General features: G+C 46.8%; 2 protein-coding genes across 3 annotated transcripts in view; both read right to left on the bottom strand.

The window, feature by feature from the left end:
* Nucleotides 1-17,333, bottom strand: part of LOC129710603 (vitronectin-like) — a 34,569-nt gene that overhangs the window by 4,810 nt on the left and 12,426 nt on the right. Inside the window, exons 5-6 of one of the 2 annotated variants that reach the window (XM_055657729.1) lie at nt 1,295-1,451; nt 706-855 (exon numbers count right to left, since the gene is read on the bottom strand). In XM_055657729.1, coding sequence (XP_055513704.1) covers nt 706-855; nt 1,295-1,451 — 307 coding nt within the window. Of the gene's footprint in view, nt 1-705; nt 856-1,294; nt 1,452-15,556; nt 15,794-17,333 lie in introns of those variants that run through there. The other variant, XM_055657730.1, reaches the window with a different exon arrangement.
* On the bottom strand, nt 7,837-13,180 carry LOC129710605 (uncharacterized). Its single transcript, XM_055657737.1, has 3 exons — nt 12,926-13,180; nt 9,603-9,719; nt 7,837-8,802 (listed from the first exon to the last, which is right to left on the bottom strand). The coding sequence occupies exons 1-3, from the start codon at nt 12,984-12,986 to the stop codon at nt 8,081-8,083; spliced, it is 900 nt and encodes a 299-aa protein (XP_055513712.1). The 5' UTR covers nt 12,987-13,180; the 3' UTR covers nt 7,837-8,080.

The following is a 17,333-nucleotide window of genomic DNA, read 5'->3' as shown; positions in this document are numbered from 1 at the left end:
CGAACACCTCCGCTCGGTCCGCAATAACCAAGCTGACCTCCCGGTGGCTCAGCACTTCAACTCCCCCTCCCACTCCGCCTCCGCCCTCTCTGTCCTGGGTCTCCTCCATGGCCACAGCGAGCAGCACCGGAAATTGGAGGACCAGCACCTCATATTCCGTTTGGGGAGTCTGCACCCCGGGGGCATGAACATCGAATTCTCCCAATTTTGTTAGTCCTTGCTGTCTCCTCCCCTTCCTCAGCCCCCCTACTGTCTCCTCCCATCCCCAGCCTTCTGGCTACTCCTCCTTTTCCCTTTCTTGTCCCCACCCACTCCCGCCCCCGATCAGTCTGAAGAAGGGTTTCGGCCCGAAACGTTGCCTATTTCCTTCGCTCCATAGATGCTGCTGCACCCGCTGAGTTTCTCCAGCTTTTTTGTGTAACCTGGTAAAATAGAAATCCTGGAATCTTGCGCAAAACACAAAGTGCTGGAGTAGCTCAATGAGCCAGGCATTACAGTACCTGTGGAGTCCTGACCTGAAAAGTAGCCGATCCATGTCCTCCAGAGATGCTGCCTGACCCACTGGGTTACTCCAGCACTTTGTGTTTTACTGAAGCTGAAAGTAAAATAGGTAAAGAATAATGGATATGGAGAGAGGAGAGGGAATGCCCGAGGCAACACTGGAGAGATCCACAAGGAACAGAACAAACGGTTATTGAGGTTTACCTTTCAGAATGAATCTAAAGCGCTTTGAGAAGTCCTCCCATTTGTCAGCCATGTAGTCGGTGTACCTTAGGAAGGGGATGGAGATGGGTATCCTTGCACATTCTTCCTGGGTGGGCTGTTGTTTAAAGACATACAGCCAGTAATGATTACCTGCAGAGGAAGATAGAACACAGAATAGTACAGCGCAGGAACAGGCCCTTCAGCCCACAATGTCCATGCCGAACATGACGCCGACAAACTAATCTTCACTGACTGCACATGATGCATGTTCCTCCATTTCCTGCATATCGATTAGCCTATTTAAAGCATCTTAAACATCACTATCGTATCTGCCTCCACCACCACCACTGGCAGCGAGTTCCAGGGACCCACCATCCTCTGCATAAAAAAACATGCCCGCACAGCTCCATTAAATTTGCCCTCTCAACCTAAAGCTATACCCTTTAGTCCAACGTGTTCATCCTTGTAAAATGTCTGCCCAATGTATATCTCTCATAATTTTCCATCAGCTAAAGCTGACTGGAGCTGAATTCAGTTGCGCCTGCGGTTAGATATGTCATAGACTAGACGTGCAGAATCCCCATCTTACCCTTGAAGAAATAAACTCTCTCTTTCCCACGGATGCCGGATGCAGGAATGGCCAGGGCTGCATCGAGATCGGTTGGAATGTTTGGAAAGTAATCCTTGATTTGCTTGGGAAAACCATACTCCAAGATCCCGTCATCGAAACGCCAGTACATCTTGCCCTGGGGAAAGAGCGAGAGGTTCCACAGAGGCACTGCTGTCCCCACACACATCACCACAACACGCACCACCACAACACACACACCACACACACAACACACACCATCACCACATACCACCGCAACACACACAACCCGCACCACCACAACACACACACCACACACACACAACATACACACACAACACAACACACACCACCCCAACACGTAATGTCTCAACACACACCACAACACGCACCTCCCCAACATGCACTGCCCCAACAGATCCCGCAGTCTGGGTGGGGTGACCAATAGTTGACCCTCAGCCTTATCCTTGTCTATCTACTTTACCAACTCCTCCCATAGTTCACTGTGGAGCTCAATAAATGCAACATGAAGCAGCAACTGCAGCTCAAACACAGAAACAACAACAACCGGTCCGGCCACATCAGTCCCTCATTCAGCAGACCTTGAACAGGTAAGTTTTTCCCTCGCAGTTTACTCGAGTGAAAGCAGCATCGATGGGGCCCTGCACGCCCCACACATCCAGAATCTGCTTGGGATATCCAGCAACAACACCTTTCTTATCCAGTTCATAAAAATATTGTCCTGGGGAGAGAGGAAGAGAATGGGTCAGAGTGAAGCTCCGTCTGCACCGTCCCATCACACACGCCCAAGGTCAGGCTGCAGCCTCTGTTCGACTATCTGAAGGGGCTGCTCCTCAAGTATTGGCTGCATTTTAGCCCCACGCTCCTGATATTTGGGCACCCGGTACAGAGGAGGGTGGGTCGGGTAGGTCGGGGAGGGGGGGTGGGTCTCCTTGTCGGTCTGCTCCTGGGCCTGGCCAAGATGGCCATTCGTGAGTCCAGGCAACGGATAGTCAACGGCTGCACCGGGGTTGGCTGCCTGCCCCTTTTCTGGACCTACATCCATACCCCCGTGTTCCCTCTCCATGGGGACTTTGGAGGCCTTCCGTGAACGCTGGTCGCTGCGGGAGGTCAAGTGCATTGTTGATAAAGTTGCGATATATTAATCTGATGACCGTTTGTTTGTAAACTGTCAACATAGGCAGCCTTCGATGGTGTATGTTTATTTTTATTTTCTGAATAAAAGTATTTGTATAATAAAAAAGTTTTTAAAAGGGTCAGACACACAGTGAAGCTCGACAGGACAGGCAGTATCTCTGGAGAGAAGAAATGGGTAACGTTTCTGGTCAAGACCCTTCATCAGTCTGAAGAAGGGTCTTGACCCGAAATGTCACCTACTCCTTCTCTCCAGAAATGCTGCCTGTCCTGGCTGAATTACTGCAGCATTTTGTGTTTAATGTTTAAACCAGCATCTGCAGTCCCTTTGTACCCAGAGTGTAGCTCCCTCTGCATCTGCCCTACACACACTCCCAGGATCAGACAGGACAGGATCTGTTCTCATGGTTGGGTGTATTTGAAGCAAAATTTCAGAAGGAGTCCTTGTGGAAGTGGAACAAAAGTAGTGAGACTTTGGAGCTCTGATCATCACCGGACTTCAGAGGCTTTGTTTATAAAAAAGACTTCTTCAATTTGTGAGGAATTTGACATGTGTCTCTTGAGAGTCATTGGAGCAGCAGTAGATTGCCAAGTGCACTTGGAAACAGGGGTGCTGAGAATTGGAATGATGTTGTGGTTGTTTACATCGAAATCCTCCTTGCCATACTGATTTACCTAGCCCAGGTTAGCTGGTAAAGAGGGCATTTGGATTGCCAGTGAAACTGGAGTCTCTGAACTGACCTGTGAACAAAGCCTTTGGAAGCTGCAACTTTGACGGGGAAAATCGAAACAGACAGTCCTTGTTTAACTGGAGAATACTGCTTTAGTTACTTTTTGGACACTCCTTAATTAGACCGTTCATTAAATGCTGGAATGCGCTGTTTACAGCAGCAATAGCAGTAAGATTTTGCTTTATTAACTACCGATAACTTTTGCCGAGCCACTCCTCAAAGATGGCGGCCACTCAGGGCTAAGCAGCTCCTGAGCCTCGACTATTGTTTGAGTTGATGGGACGTAAATATGGGGTTACAACAAATTTACAAAATAACCTGACTTTTAAGGCCATCGCAGCCTCAAAACTCAGTGGGAAGTTTGTTTTCATAGGAAAATCTGAACAGGTGGTGGCTATAAGGGGATTGCTCCTCAAGGTTTGGCTGTAGTTCAGCCCGACACTTCTGAATGTTTGCAAACTGCTAATTGGCATTGTTGACCTTTCCAGTACTTTGTATCTGTGATTATTTAAACTGCGGATGCTTTATTTACAGTAACAGCATGAAGATGTGTAGGAAGGAACTGCAGATGCTGGTTTCCACCAAAGATAGATACAAATTGCTGGAGTAACTCAGCGGGACTGGCAGAATTTCAGGAGAGAAGTAATGGGTGACATTTCAAGTCGGGAACCTTCTTCAGACTGAGAGTCAGGTGAGAGGGAAACTAGAGATATGGAAGGGTACAAAGAGCATTAAAGGTGTGAAAAGGACAGATCACAGGTGATGATGATCAAGGAGATGTACAATGGTTCATTGTTAGCTGAGGGGAAGGAGCCAAAAAGGCATACAAACAGTAAAATTAATCAGGAGGACGGTGAAACTAGTAGGAGAACTAGGGTGGGAGAGGGACGGAGAGAGAGGTGCTGAAATATGAGGTGCTGTTCGTCCAATTTGTGTTTGGCCTCACTCTGACAATGGAGGAGCCCCAGGAGAGAAAGGTCAGTGTGGGAATGGGTGGGGGTTAAAGTGATTAACAACTGGGAGATCGCATAGGTCCAGGTGGACAGAATAAAGGTGTTCAGCTAAATTAGCACTCAGTCCTGGCTTGGTCTCGCCGATGTAAAGCAGTCCACCCCTAGAACAGCGAACACAGTAGGTGAGGTTGGAGGAGTTACAAGTGAATCTCTGCCTCACCTGAGAGGACGGGACAGAGTCGAGAGAGGAGGTATAGAGACAGGTGTTACATAGAAACATAGAAAATAGGTGCAGGTGGAGGCCATTTGGCCCTTCAAACCAGCCTATTCATTGTGATCATGGCTGATCATCCACAATCAGTAACCCGTGCCTGCCTTCTCCTCATATCCCTTGATTCCGCTAGCCCCTAGAGCTCCATCTAACTCTCTTTTAAATTTATCCAGTGAATTGGCCTCTACTGCTTTCTGTGGCAGAGAATTCCACAAATTCACAAATCTCTGGGTGAAAAAGTTTTTTCTCTTCTCAGTTTTAAATGGCCTCCTTTATTCTTAGACTGTGGCCCCTGGTTCTGGACTCCCCTAACATTGGGACCATTTTTCCTGCATCTAGCTTGTCCAGTCCTTTTATAATTTTATGTTTCTATAAGATCCCCTCTTATCCATCTAAATTCCAGTGAATACAAGTCCAGTCTTTCCAATCTTTCCTCACTTGACAGTCCCGCCATCCCAGGGGTTAACCTCGTGAACCTACGCTGCACTGCCTCAATAGCAAGGATGTCCTTCCTCAAATTAGGAGATCAAAACTACACACAATACTCCAGATGTGGTCTCACCAGGGCCCTGTACAACTGCAGTAGGACCTCTTTACTTCTGTACTCAAATCCTCTCGTTATGAAGGCCAACATGCCATTAGCTTTCTTCACTGCCTGCTGATCCTGCATGTTTACTTTCAGTGACTGGTGTATAAGGACACCCAGGTCTTGTGGCACTTCCCTTTTCCCTAATCTGACACCATTGAGATAATAATCTGCCTCCTTGTTCTTGCCGTCAAAGTGGATAACCTCACATTTGCCTACATTATACTACATCTGCCATGCATCTGCCCATTCACTCAATCTGTCCAAGTCATCCTGCAACCTCCTATCATCCGCTTCGCAGTTCACACTGCCCCCCAGCTTTGTGTCATCTGCAAATTTGCTCGTGTTACTTTAAATTCCATCATCTAAATCATTAATATATATTGTAAATAGTTGCGCCCCCAGCACCGAGCCTGGCGGCACTCCACTCGCCACAGCCTGCCATTCTGACAGGGACCCGTTTATTCTTACTCTTTGTTTCCTGTCTGCCAACCAATTCTCTATCCATTTCAATAGCCTACCCCCAATATCATGTGCTCTAATTTTGCCCATTAATCTCCTGTGTGGGATCTTATCAAAGGCTTTCTGAAAGTCTAGATACACTACATCCACTGGCTCTCCTTCATCCAGTTTACTTGTCACATCCTCAAAAAAATCCAGAAGATTAGTCAAGCAGGATTTCCCCTTCATATATCCATGCTGACTTGAATCAATCTTTTTACTGCTATCCAAATGTGCCGTTATTGCTTTGTTAATAATTGACTCCAGCATCTTCCCCACCGCCGATATCAGGTGAACATCTCCTGCGGTTGCAGGGGAATGTACCTGGGGAGGGGGTGGGAAGGAATGAGTTAACTAGGGAGTTGCTGAGCGAATGGTCTCTGCGGAAAGCAGAAAGGGGTGATGGGGAAATGTGGCTAGTGGTGGGATCCTGTTGGAGGTGGCGAAATTGTCAGAGGATTATGTGCCGTATGCAAGGACCAGGGGCACTCTGTTTCTGTTGCAGAGATGATCGGATGAGGGAGGTGGTGGGGGCAAGCACATGACAGTCTGGACCTTTTCCCCAGGGTGGAAATGTCAGAGACAAGGTGAGAGGGACAAAGTTTAATGATGCGCAGGGTACGTTTTTTTTTAACTCAGAGTGGTCGGTGCCTGCAGGGGCAGATCTACTATGAAACTAATGAAGTTTAAACTTCAGGGCCCCTAATCCCGGAGGGGCCCCAGAAGCGACTTTAGTCCAGATATTCTTCCGATTTTTTGTTTTCCCAGAAATGAATCTGATTTTTCACTTCGACTAAACCTCTCGCCTCGAGTGATCTAAACTTCACCTCACACTTAAACCTCAACTCACTAAACCTCGCCTTGACTAAACCTCCCACATCACACATAATACCTGCCTCGACTATTTGCCGCCTCTCTCCCGCGTCCATGGGGAGGGGCTGTGGCCGCCGCGGGCGGGGGGGGGGGGGGCAGATCTCGCGCTCGACGTCAACGTCAACGTCAACGTCAACGCCCACGCGCCCCTCCCCTCCCACCGGCTCTCTCGAGCAATGCGCCTGCGCCGCTCTCCGCGCTCGGCCCCGCCCCCCAGTTGGAGCCGTTCCGATCAAAGATTATAGAGGATTGTAAATCTGTGGAATTCTCTGTCTCAGAAGGCAGTGGAGGCTTTCAAGAGAGAGATAGATAGAGCTCTTAAACATAGCAGAGTCAAGGGATATGGGGAGAAGGCAAGTACTGATTGTGGATGATCACCTATGATCACAGTGAATGGCGGTGCTGGCTTGAAGGGCCGAATGGCATACTCCTGTACCTATTGTCTATTCGTGAAATATATATCTTTTGGGGGTTATTTTACTGCTTATATGTTAGAAAAATTCTAAGCTTCTGTTATTTAAACTACCAGCAAAAAACTTGAGAATCACTTTCATTTTATTGAAAATGCAGGAGCTTCAGTGGGCGTTGCCTCCTGAACCTCCACTGGGGCGCTGCCCCTGGACCCCGCCGGGGGCCTAGCCAGCCTGTCGTGGAACAGCCCCATTGAAGAAGATAACAGTGGTTACCCAGATCTCATTGCTGGTTGCGAAGAGGCCCCCATAACAGTTCAAGGTTCAGGGCTCCAAAATGTAGGTCTGCCACTGGGTGCCTGGAACACACTACCTGAGCTGGTGGTGGAAGCAGAAATGACTGTTGGGTTTAAGGGGCTTTTGGTGAGGCATGTATATATATAGGGAATGGAGGGATATGGATCACGTGTAGGGAGAGGAGATTTAGCCTGGCTTCATGTTCAGCACAGACATTGTGGGCTGAAGGGCCTGTTCCTGTGCTGCACTGTTTCGTGAATGGTGGGAACCGATCCAGGAGCTGAATGGTCTTGCCCCTGCTCCGGGCTCACAACTTACCCCGGAAAGCAAAGATCGATCCATTCTTGAGGTCGGTGAATGCATTGAAGGGCTTTCCACTGAGACACACGTCGCCAGGCACAGGGTCGTGGGTGGGCACTGGTTCTGAGCTCGGCTCTGGTTCATGGGTGGGATCCCAATGGTGCGTGGGCTCTGGGTCATGGGTGGGTTCCCAATGGTGGGTGGGCTCTGGTCCATGAGTGGGATCCCAATGGTGGGTGGGCTCTGGGTCATGGGTGGGTTCCCAATGGTGAGTGGGTTCCCAATGGTGGGTGGGTTCTGGGTCATGGGTGGGTTCCCAATGGTGGGTGGGCTCTGGTCCATGAGTGGGATCCCAATGGTGGGTGGGCTCTGGGTCATGGGTGGGATCCCAATGGTGAGTGGGTTCTGGGTCATGGGTGGGTTCCCAATGGTGGGTGGGCTCTGGGTCATGGGTGGGGGGGGGTGGGTTCTGGGTCAAGGGTGGGGTCCCAATGGTGGGTGGGCTCTGGGTCATGGGTGGGTTCCCAATGGTGGGTGGGCTCTGGTTCATGGGTGGGGTCCCAATGGTGGGTGGGTTCTGGGTCATGGGTGGGTTCCCAATGGTGAGTGGGTTCCCAATGGTGGGGGGGTTCTGGGTCATGGGTGGGATCCCAATGGTGGGTGGGCTCTGGGTCATGGGTAGGATCCCAATGGTGGGTGGGTTCTGGGGTCATGGGTGGGATCCCAATGGTGAGTGGGTTCTGGGTCCATGGGTGGGTTCCCAATGGTGAGTGGGTTCTGGGTCATGGGTGGGTTCCCAATGGTGAGTGGGTTCCCAATGGTGGGTGGGTTCTGGGTCATGGGTGGGTTCCCAATGGTGGGTGGGCTCTGGTCCATGGGTGGGATCCCAATGGTGGGTGGGCTCTGGGTCATGGGTAGGTTCCCAATGGTGAGTGGGTTCTGGGTCATGGGTGGGTTCCCAATGGTGAGTGGGTTCCCAATGGTGGGTGGGTTCTGGGTCATGGGTGGGTTCCCAATGGTGAGTGGGATCCCAATGGTGGGTGGGTTCTGGGTCATGGGTAGGATCCCAATGGTGGGTGGGTTCTGGGTCATGGGTAGGATCCCAATGGTGGGTGGGTTCTGGGTCATGGGTGGGTTCCCAATGGTGAGTGGGTTCTGGGTCATGGGTGGGTTCCCAATGGTGGGTGGGATCCCAATGGTGGGTGTGCTCTGGTTCCAGGCTGGTCACTGGATCTTGGGTGGGTTCCAGCTGATGGGTGGGCTCTGGTTTGTGGCTGGGTTCCATGCTGGGGTCAAGGTACCAATACAGTTCCAGATCTGGTTCCAGGCTGGGATACATATCTGGATACATTTCATCCGTGTTGTTAGCCGCGATGTAGATATCACGTGTGTCATAATCATCAATGTCATCCACGGGAAAGAGGGGGGCATCTGCAGACCAGAACAAATATTGTTGTTAACTAATTCAAGCCTGTCATTCCACACAGAGTGAAGCTCCCTTTGCACTGTCCCACCATGCATGCATTGGTATTGACAAGAGGTAGATCATGGATGATGGTGTAATCAGAGAGGGGTATGCCAATATTCTAGGGCCTGTCGATATTGAGGAGCGAGTGATGTTGGCTCTCTTGAAAGGTGGATAAGTCCTCAGGGCTAGATGGAATCTATCCCAGACTGTTGAGGAAGGCAAGGGAGGAGATTGCTGGGGCTTTGAGAGATATCTGTATCCACATTGGCTAAGGCAAAATGTACAGTATGTGTATGTGTCAGTGTGACCATATGTGACCATGTATATGTGATGATGTGTGAATCTTTGTAAAGAGGTGTCTATGTGTAGGTTAGTGTGTGTGTGTGATGATATGTGTGAGAGACTGTGTGTGTGTGTGCGTCAGTAGGCATGGTGATGTGTGTGCAGTGTGTTTGTATCTACAGTATGTGTGTAGAGCCCACCCAACATTGGGAGCCCATCGAGCATTGGGAGCCCATTCATGAACCAGAGCCTACCCAGTGTGCAAAATGATGTGTGTGCAGTATGTGTGTGTCCTTGTGTTTGTGTGAGTGGGCGTATCTGTGCGTATGTGTATATTCTTATGTCTATATATTGTGTCAGCGTGCGTGACAATGTGTGTGGAGTGTCTGTGTATATCTCTGTATGAGTGCATGTATCCTTTTGTGAGTGTGTGACAATGTGTGCGAAGTGTGTGTGTGGTGTGTGCTTGAAAGCGGTTTACTTTTCACGCAGGCGGTGTAGTAGTCCCTGCAGCAGCTGCTGTAGAAGGAACAGAGGGCGTGACATTGGCATTTATTCATCTTCTGGAAGCCCAGATCACACCGTCCGACACAGGACTCTGCAAAACACAACACAGAACACTCACCAACCCACGTCCACGCAGTTGGGATGGACAGTGTCAGACCTCCCCTCCGACTCTCCTAGTGGCAGCATGCTGTAAGGTTGCAAATTTGTTTGCTCCCTTAACTTTTAACTTTTACTTCCCACTCTTTCAATGTTACTTGTTATTACTTGACTTCCAGGCACTGTCTAACTTTTCATAAAGTGTTGATAAAACTTTTATACGCTTTAATCGTGTAAAGGATGGAGACAAGAGGGAAAGGAGACTCCCCAAGGAAGGAACGTGGGAAAGCCACAGCCACAGCTTCTGACTCTAGTATCTTAGAAGCAATATTGAAAATGAACGATGAACTGAAAAATGAAATGAAAACAAGATTTTGCAGTTTTGAAGAAATGGTGAAAGGAGTTTCGAGCAAATTGAAGGAAGTTCAAGACAAGCTGATTGTGTTACAAGATGAATCTCGTGAACAGAAGGAACAAATTGATAACTTGCGAACCCTGGGCCAGGAGAGAGATTTGAAGATTGAAAAACTGGAACAGAGAATGAATGAAAATACTCGAGGACTCCAGCAATACAAGAATAAAAATATGGATCTGGAAAACAGAAGCTGTCGACTGAATTTGCGAATTGTTGGTTTGCCGGAAGGTCAAGAAGGAGATAATGCTATAAAATATGTTTCTAAAATGTTAAAGGAAACTTCCAACATTGAGCACTATGAAAATCTAACATTTTTGGATAACGCACACAGGATTGGGAAGAAATCTGGTAATAAACCGAGACATTTGATTGTTCAGTTTCACTTTTTGAAAATGAAGGAGAATATTTTCCAGGCAGCAAAAAAGTTGGGCGTGGTTGAATATGAAGGATGCAAGTTTCGGTTTGTTCCTGATTATAGTTACGATCTTTTGGAAATAAGAAAGTCTTTCCATAATGTCTGATTTGTTTAAGAAAAAGTTTTGCCCAACCTTACTTTATCCAGCTAGACTGCGTATACGACTCTTTAATGGTAACATTCAATTTTTTAACAATCCTCAAGACGCTTTCAGCTTTCTGGAGGCTTACGAGGGTGAAGTTCCGACCGGGAGTAATTGATAGCTGATTAAGTTATAATTGGAGATTTAATGTTCCTATTTTGACAATATATCGTTTGGTAATGATTAAGAATTTAACTGGATGAGTTGTTTTTCTTTTATATATATTAATTTTTAAGATTATAATTTTTCTATTTTTAAAATTAAAGGAATTTATTTGTCTTTAGACAAATTAAGTGAACGCAGTTCTTGTTTTTCATATTTTGACCTTGGATAAATAATCTGAAGTAGCTCTTGCTCTTGTGTTCCACTGCCAACATGTTTTTTTTAAACCATAACATTGACCCTGTTTGGCTATTGAGTAGCAAACATGCTTTCTTTTTACGCTGGGTGCTGTTGTTAGGAGAGATGGGGGTAGGGAAGGGATTAGGTAGCGTACTGACTGTCTATTGGTCAGTTTTGGGCTTTGCATGGTTGGGTGGGGGGGGGAGGGGTCTTTTGTTTTTAGCTTAGTGTTTTTCATTTGTGCAGAACCTGAACTACAAAAATGTCCGACATGTCACTTCTGGCTTCGCCCTAGATTTTTCTTCTTCCAGTATCATGAACTATTATGCTTTAAGAAATTAACCCTTTACATCCCACATGATTTTTACAAATAATGTGGATAAAGTTATTAACTTCCTTTCCTGGAATGTGAATGGCTTGAACCATCCCATTAAGAGGGAAAACTGTTTTAAAGTTCTTCGTAGACTAAATGCTCAGATTATTTTTGTTCGGGAAGCGCATGTAAGGCAAGATGACAATCAACGATTTTTCAAGTTTTGGCGAGGACAGCAGTTTCATTCAAATTCACAGGCGAAGGTGAAAGGAGTCTCTGTTTTTATTGATTCCTCAATTCCGTTTGTTCATTATGAAACAATTTCTGATCCATATGGTAGATTTCTGGTGATTACTGGTGTTCTTTATAACTAAAAAGGTGCTATGGTGAATGTTTATGCACCAAATATTGACCACCCTGAGTTTTTTAAATAGTTAATTGCATCCTTTCCTAATTTAAAAGAACACCTTTTAATAATGGGTGGGGATTTCAACTGTTGTTTGAACACCTCGATTGACAGATCTACATCTGATCATGTGCTTCCAAATAAATCAGCTAGTTTTATCAATTCTTTTTAACTTGTCTCTGGAATGTTAGAGGTCTGGAGTTTCTTACACCCAAATTACAAAGTTTTCTTTTTTTTCTCATGTATATCATAGTTATTCTAGGATTGACTACTTTATAATAGATTCACGGCTAGTTTCATCAGTCACTGCATGTGAGTATGATGCAATTGCTATTTCTGATCATGCACCATTGAAACTATCAATCAAACTACCGGATTCCAAGTTTATTGCTAAACAATGGCAATTTAATGCTACTTTGCTTCAAGAATTAAATTTTGTTAATTTTATTAAAGATCAGACTGCTTTCTTCTTCTTAACAAACTCTACTGAAGAAATAGCCAATGGTGTAGTCTGGGATGCTTTTAAGGCATATATTCGTGGACAAATTATTTTATACTTCGTGGGAATAAAAAAACGAACAAAAAGAAATCCGTATATTGGCTGATGAGATTAAAGAAATTGATAAAAAATATTCAAAAGCTCCTAGTTTAGAGCTCAATAAGAATAGTTGAACTTCAATTGAGATATAATTTGTTATTAGTATCACCAACTGAGAACCAGCTACTTAAAACCAAAAGTCAATTTTATATACATGGCAAATAATCTGGTAAATTACTCGCTAATCAGTTGAAAGCGGTGTCGGCCAAGTCCGAAGTCACACACCACCAACATTACAGGCACCCACCCTCCCTGTGCAAAACAACTTGCCCCGCACATATCCTTTAAACTTTACCCTTTTCACCATAAAGCTATGTCCTCTAGTCTTTGACATTACCACCCTGGGACGTCGACCTTATTTATATCACTCATCATTTTATAAACTTCTATCAGGTTTCTCTAAACGTCCAGAGCTCCAGAGGAAACAATACGAGTTTGTCCAACCTCTTCTCTAGCTAATACCCTCACTGGAGACCCGATCTGACTAAAGTAGGTCGCAGTTGCCACTGGATACCTGAACATAAGTACGACAGAGACCAGGCTACAAACTGGATGAAGAGACTGAGTTACCTTCATCTGCCACTATAGCACCGAGGGCCGAGAAGGAGAGAAGGACCATCAGTAGGTCCATGGCTGAGCTCTGCCGGACTCTGGAATGGGTTTCAGTATTTAACCTGCTTGTGTTTGCGTTGCTGGGACATTTGTTTGAACTATTCTGTTGATCCACGGTGACGTTCAGCAAAAGGCAGAAGTCCAGCGATTTTTGATGTTTGATGATTTTTGATCACTAAAATTCTTTGAGGGTTTGGAAAGTAACTTTTCTTCTCATTGACCCACTTTGTAGACCTACTTGCCTTCTCCTTGTGAGCTGTTTGCCTTGGGTACTGGGTCAATGTCTCAAGCTCAAACTCCAACAGGACAGGCCAGAGAACGTTTGGGCCAACCTTGTTTTTTTGCTTGAGTAAACACAGCGGCTTCATAGACCTTTAACCTTCAATGATTTGGCACATTTAGTTTGGCCACGACTTGAACCAGTTGTGGAGTCATGGAATTATCAGTAGAGATCCTGAGGGATTTGGATGCACGGTTGCAAGAAATATGTTGGTCATTTCACTCAGCAACTCCCCTCGCAGTGTGGCACTCCCTCACCGCCCCTCCCACAGAGCGGCGCTTCCTTAGTGGGTGTGGGAGCTGTCCCCTGATGAGAATAGAAGGTGTGGTTCAGAAATTCAATTAATTTGTTACTTGCAACATCCGTTAGGAAGACATGTGAATAGAAAATAAAGGGATACATGAGAGAAAAAATGGTGTGTGACTTCGGACTTGGCCGACACCGCTTTCAACTGATTAGCGAGTAATTTACCAGATTTTTTGCCATGTATATAAAATTGACTTTTGGTTTTAAGTAGCTGGTTCGACTCCAAATATGTGACTCGGCGGCCCATCTCGCTGCCATGGACAATGGGCGGAGCGAGGCCCGGGTAGGCGATCTTCTCACAGCCTCCTTGATCGTCCATCATCCTCCAGACCCCAAACTCCACACGGACTCGCTTGTTAATGGCATATCAAGGAGAAAAAGACAAACTACTTACAGAAAGATCTTACCATAATACAGGAAGTTGAAGCCTGTTTGATGTAATCTGCACCCAATTTTTATTTGATATACTTCACAAGAAGCAATGTGATAAAATATTTGATGTGCCTATTTGGATAGGTACAAGGTTGTGCGGGAAATGGGGGAATATGGATCACATCCAGGCAGAGGAGATTGGTTTAGCTGGGGAAGCGGGGCATTGCTCAGTCTACTTGGGTCATGTCCGGGACACCCAGAGACACACCAGGAGAGGACTGGGACACACAAAACTCCCTGGGATATGTCCAGCCACCCCAGGTTCTGGGGTTTGACTGGACTGGGATTACCGTGAGTGGCCAGATTGTGGACAGCCTGGGACGGAGTGACGGCTCAAGACCTCGGACAGCGGGCAGGGAGCAAGACCTTCCTCAAATGAGACCAATGCTTCTCCAAATCTTCTCCAAACCACTTGCAGCGAAGGCCAACATTACATTAATCTTGCTGTCCTTGCAATTTGGAGTCACAAGGAACTGTAGATTCTGAAACCTTGTGCACACAAAGTGCAAGAGCAACTCAGCGGGTTACACGTTTGCAGCATGAATGTGCAAACTCCACACATACAGCACCCAAGATCAGCATTGATCCTGTGCCACAGGCTCTGTAAAGCAGCAGCTCCACCAGCTGCGCCACTGTGCCATCAAAGGTTTTGCCCGTCTACCCTAGCTATGCCTTTCATAATTTTATAAACTTCCATCCCGCGTCAGCCTCCAGTGCTCCAGAGAAAACAATCCAAGTTTGTTCAACCTCTAACCCTGGCAGCATTCTGGGTCTTCTACTCAATCCTGAGGAAGGCTAGCATTACCATACCCCTTCTTTATCACTCGATGTCATGCTGATAATATTGGCCTTTTTAGTGTCTGACAAATTGGAGGATTTCTGCCTTTGCAAAACCTGCTTGACATCTTTTAGCAAAGGCTGCAAAGACCATGAGGATCATGACTCCAGAATGTCTGGGAGGAAGTTAAGTACAGGTTAATATCCAGATGTCATTTTAATTATTAATATGTATGAGGGTTTTGCAGAAGGAGCTGAGTCCTGCTGCAAATGCATGATTAGGATTGGTTGGGGAATGGTATGTTATAATACTATTGTTAACTATGTTGCATGGTTCTTGTACTGTTATTTGTGATTGGTCAAGGTGAGGGGCCTTGCCCCAATTGTTTATATTACTTGGTAAAATGTTTCTTTACTTAGGGGAACTGTCTTCCATTAGGAACTTTCTGTAGAAACAATGTAATGGGATAATTTGTGATTGGGTTTGGGAACTGTCAATTAATGTATTGAATGATCTTTATTTATGATTGGTTCCCTCCCCCCCCCCACTTGGGACCGTGCTGACCATCTGGCGGTGTCTATTCGCACGAGGCTGAAGGGCTTGGACGAGTAGAGACAAAGATCGGACCCACTGTGTTGGTTAGATATCGTATAGGGTAGTGTATTTGTGATTGGAAAATAAAGTTGATCCAGTGGTTGACTCAGTGTTTTACTGAACCAGATTAACGGGGTGAGAATAGGAGCAGAATTACAATGCCATGGTAGGAAGACTAATTCAATAAACACCACAGAGGCAGCTTATTTTGGTTTTATTTCCTCATTCTATGTGCCCCGTAGTGTGGTCGCCTTGCACGAAGGATCGGGGACTGGCGGCGGGCAGCCCGTCTCTGCCAGTGATGGTCCTGTCCCGGGTTCCTTTCACTCGTTCCGGCTTCCTTTCACACTTGAACCAGTACTTGGTGATGGATCGGGATATCGAGGCCAAGCAAAGGCCACTCGTTTGGAGTCAAGATTGACGCGGAAATATTGATCTGAAATTAGAGAGTGAAGAGTTTTGTTCTCTGTTTGGGCCTCATGATGGAGACTGCATCATGACCCACACCTCTCTGCATGACTCTGGACTCTGGTTCCCAGTCTCCACCACAGAGGTCCAGGTCCAGCAACACTCTCCCAACACTCAGTGCTCCACCCACATCCCACGAATGAGCATCTCCCAAGGAAGTCCAAAAGCACTGTGGACCTTGATCCCTTTATCCTGGGAATCCCGAGCACTTTGGATGCCAGGAACAGCCGCAGCATCTCGGGGTTTGGACCGAAGGACGGGAGGGGAGTCAATGGAAAATGGTCTTCAGCAAGCCAAATCCCACAGATTCTGCAAATGTGAGATATGAAGAGAGAAACAGATCCAAGACGCTGAGGAATGCAAAATGTTGCCTCAGTATCACCCTTCATTGAGGCTACTGAACGGCTGAATAATTCCAGCACCCTCTGGTTTTATTTACAGAGTGAACTGGCGACAAGTGACCATGGTGGTTTATTGTCACTGATATGATGACTCCCTCGTCTAGAAGATCCAGAACTTTGACCAGGTGGTCCCAGATCCAGTGAACTCTAACCAATTGACCCCAGGTCCAGTGAACCTTGACCAGTTCCAGTGAACTTTGAACCAGTGACCACATGCAGTCTGCACAGCAACATCTGGTTCAAAATCGAGCTGTGCCTCATGCTAACACACAACATGGGGGCTTGGAAGGGTGGCGTTGTTGGAGGGAGACGCCTCTCCTGGCCCAGGAGACGGGGTGACGAGTGTCTCTAGTGTGGCGTAGGGACTGCGCTGCTCACCTCTGAGAAAGAAGTAGACGTTCTGGCTGGGCACGAGGGTGCAGGCATTCTCCGTGCTGGACGAGTGCGTCCTGTGCCAACCATTGGGCCAGCCTCTCCTCCGGCCACGCCCCTCCTGCATGCGCACCATGAAAAGTTTACCGTTCATCGCTGAGTCCACTTTATAAGGGATCCCGTGCCAGTGTTGTCTGATGGAGAACGGGCCAGAGGTGCGGGCTGCAAGAGGAGGGAGGGACAACATCAGTGAGACTAACCCAGGTCGACAAGCAGAGTGTGGGCTTCAATGTTTGAATCAACGCAACAATAGTGATGATGGAATTAAACACTCCTTTGTAAACAGGGAAAACAGGAGGTAGACACAAGGAACTGCTGTTAGAATCTAGAGTAGAACACAGTGCTGGTGGAATCAGCAGGTCAGCCAGTAGGGTGCCCAAGATGACCCATTTGTGATGGTGGCCCTGCCTATGTTTGATCGGTCTGTCTGTCTGTCTGCTTGCCTGCCTATCCATCTTCTACCTATCTGCTCTGATCTTGTGCTCGTCCGGTTTGCGCATTTTTTCTATTTGCGCAAAAACGGTACACGGTAGCACAACTGTTTATCATCAGCTTACTCGCCATTCTCCTGTGCTGCTAGTGCAACAAGTTTCATTCCGATCGGTAGTATATTGTAAAAGTTAGCGAGGTTTAAAAATCGTAATAACCAATCTTCTCTCCTGCCAGTCAGCGCCG

This window comes from Leucoraja erinacea, chromosome 28, assembly GCF_028641065.1.
Source record: "Leucoraja erinacea ecotype New England chromosome 28, Leri_hhj_1, whole genome shotgun sequence".
Lineage (NCBI taxonomy): Eukaryota > Metazoa > Chordata > Chondrichthyes > Rajiformes > Rajidae > Leucoraja > Leucoraja erinaceus.
Note: the sequence above shows the minus strand (reverse complement) of the source record. Positions and strands in the feature narration are given on the sequence as shown.

Coding starts and splice junctions, on each gene's coding strand:
- LOC129710605 (XM_055657737.1), bottom strand. CDS start 12,986: ATGGACCTACTGATGGTCCTTCTCTCCTTCTCGGCCCTCGGTGCTATA. Junction 9,720..12,925: donor TGCTATAGTGGCAGATGAAG/GTAACTCAGTCT, acceptor TGTGTTTTGCAG/AGTCCTGTGTCGGACGGTGT. Junction 8,803..9,602: donor CTACACCGCCTGCGTGAAAA/GTAAACCGCTTT, acceptor TCTGGTCTGCAG/ATGCCCCCCTCTTTCCCGTG.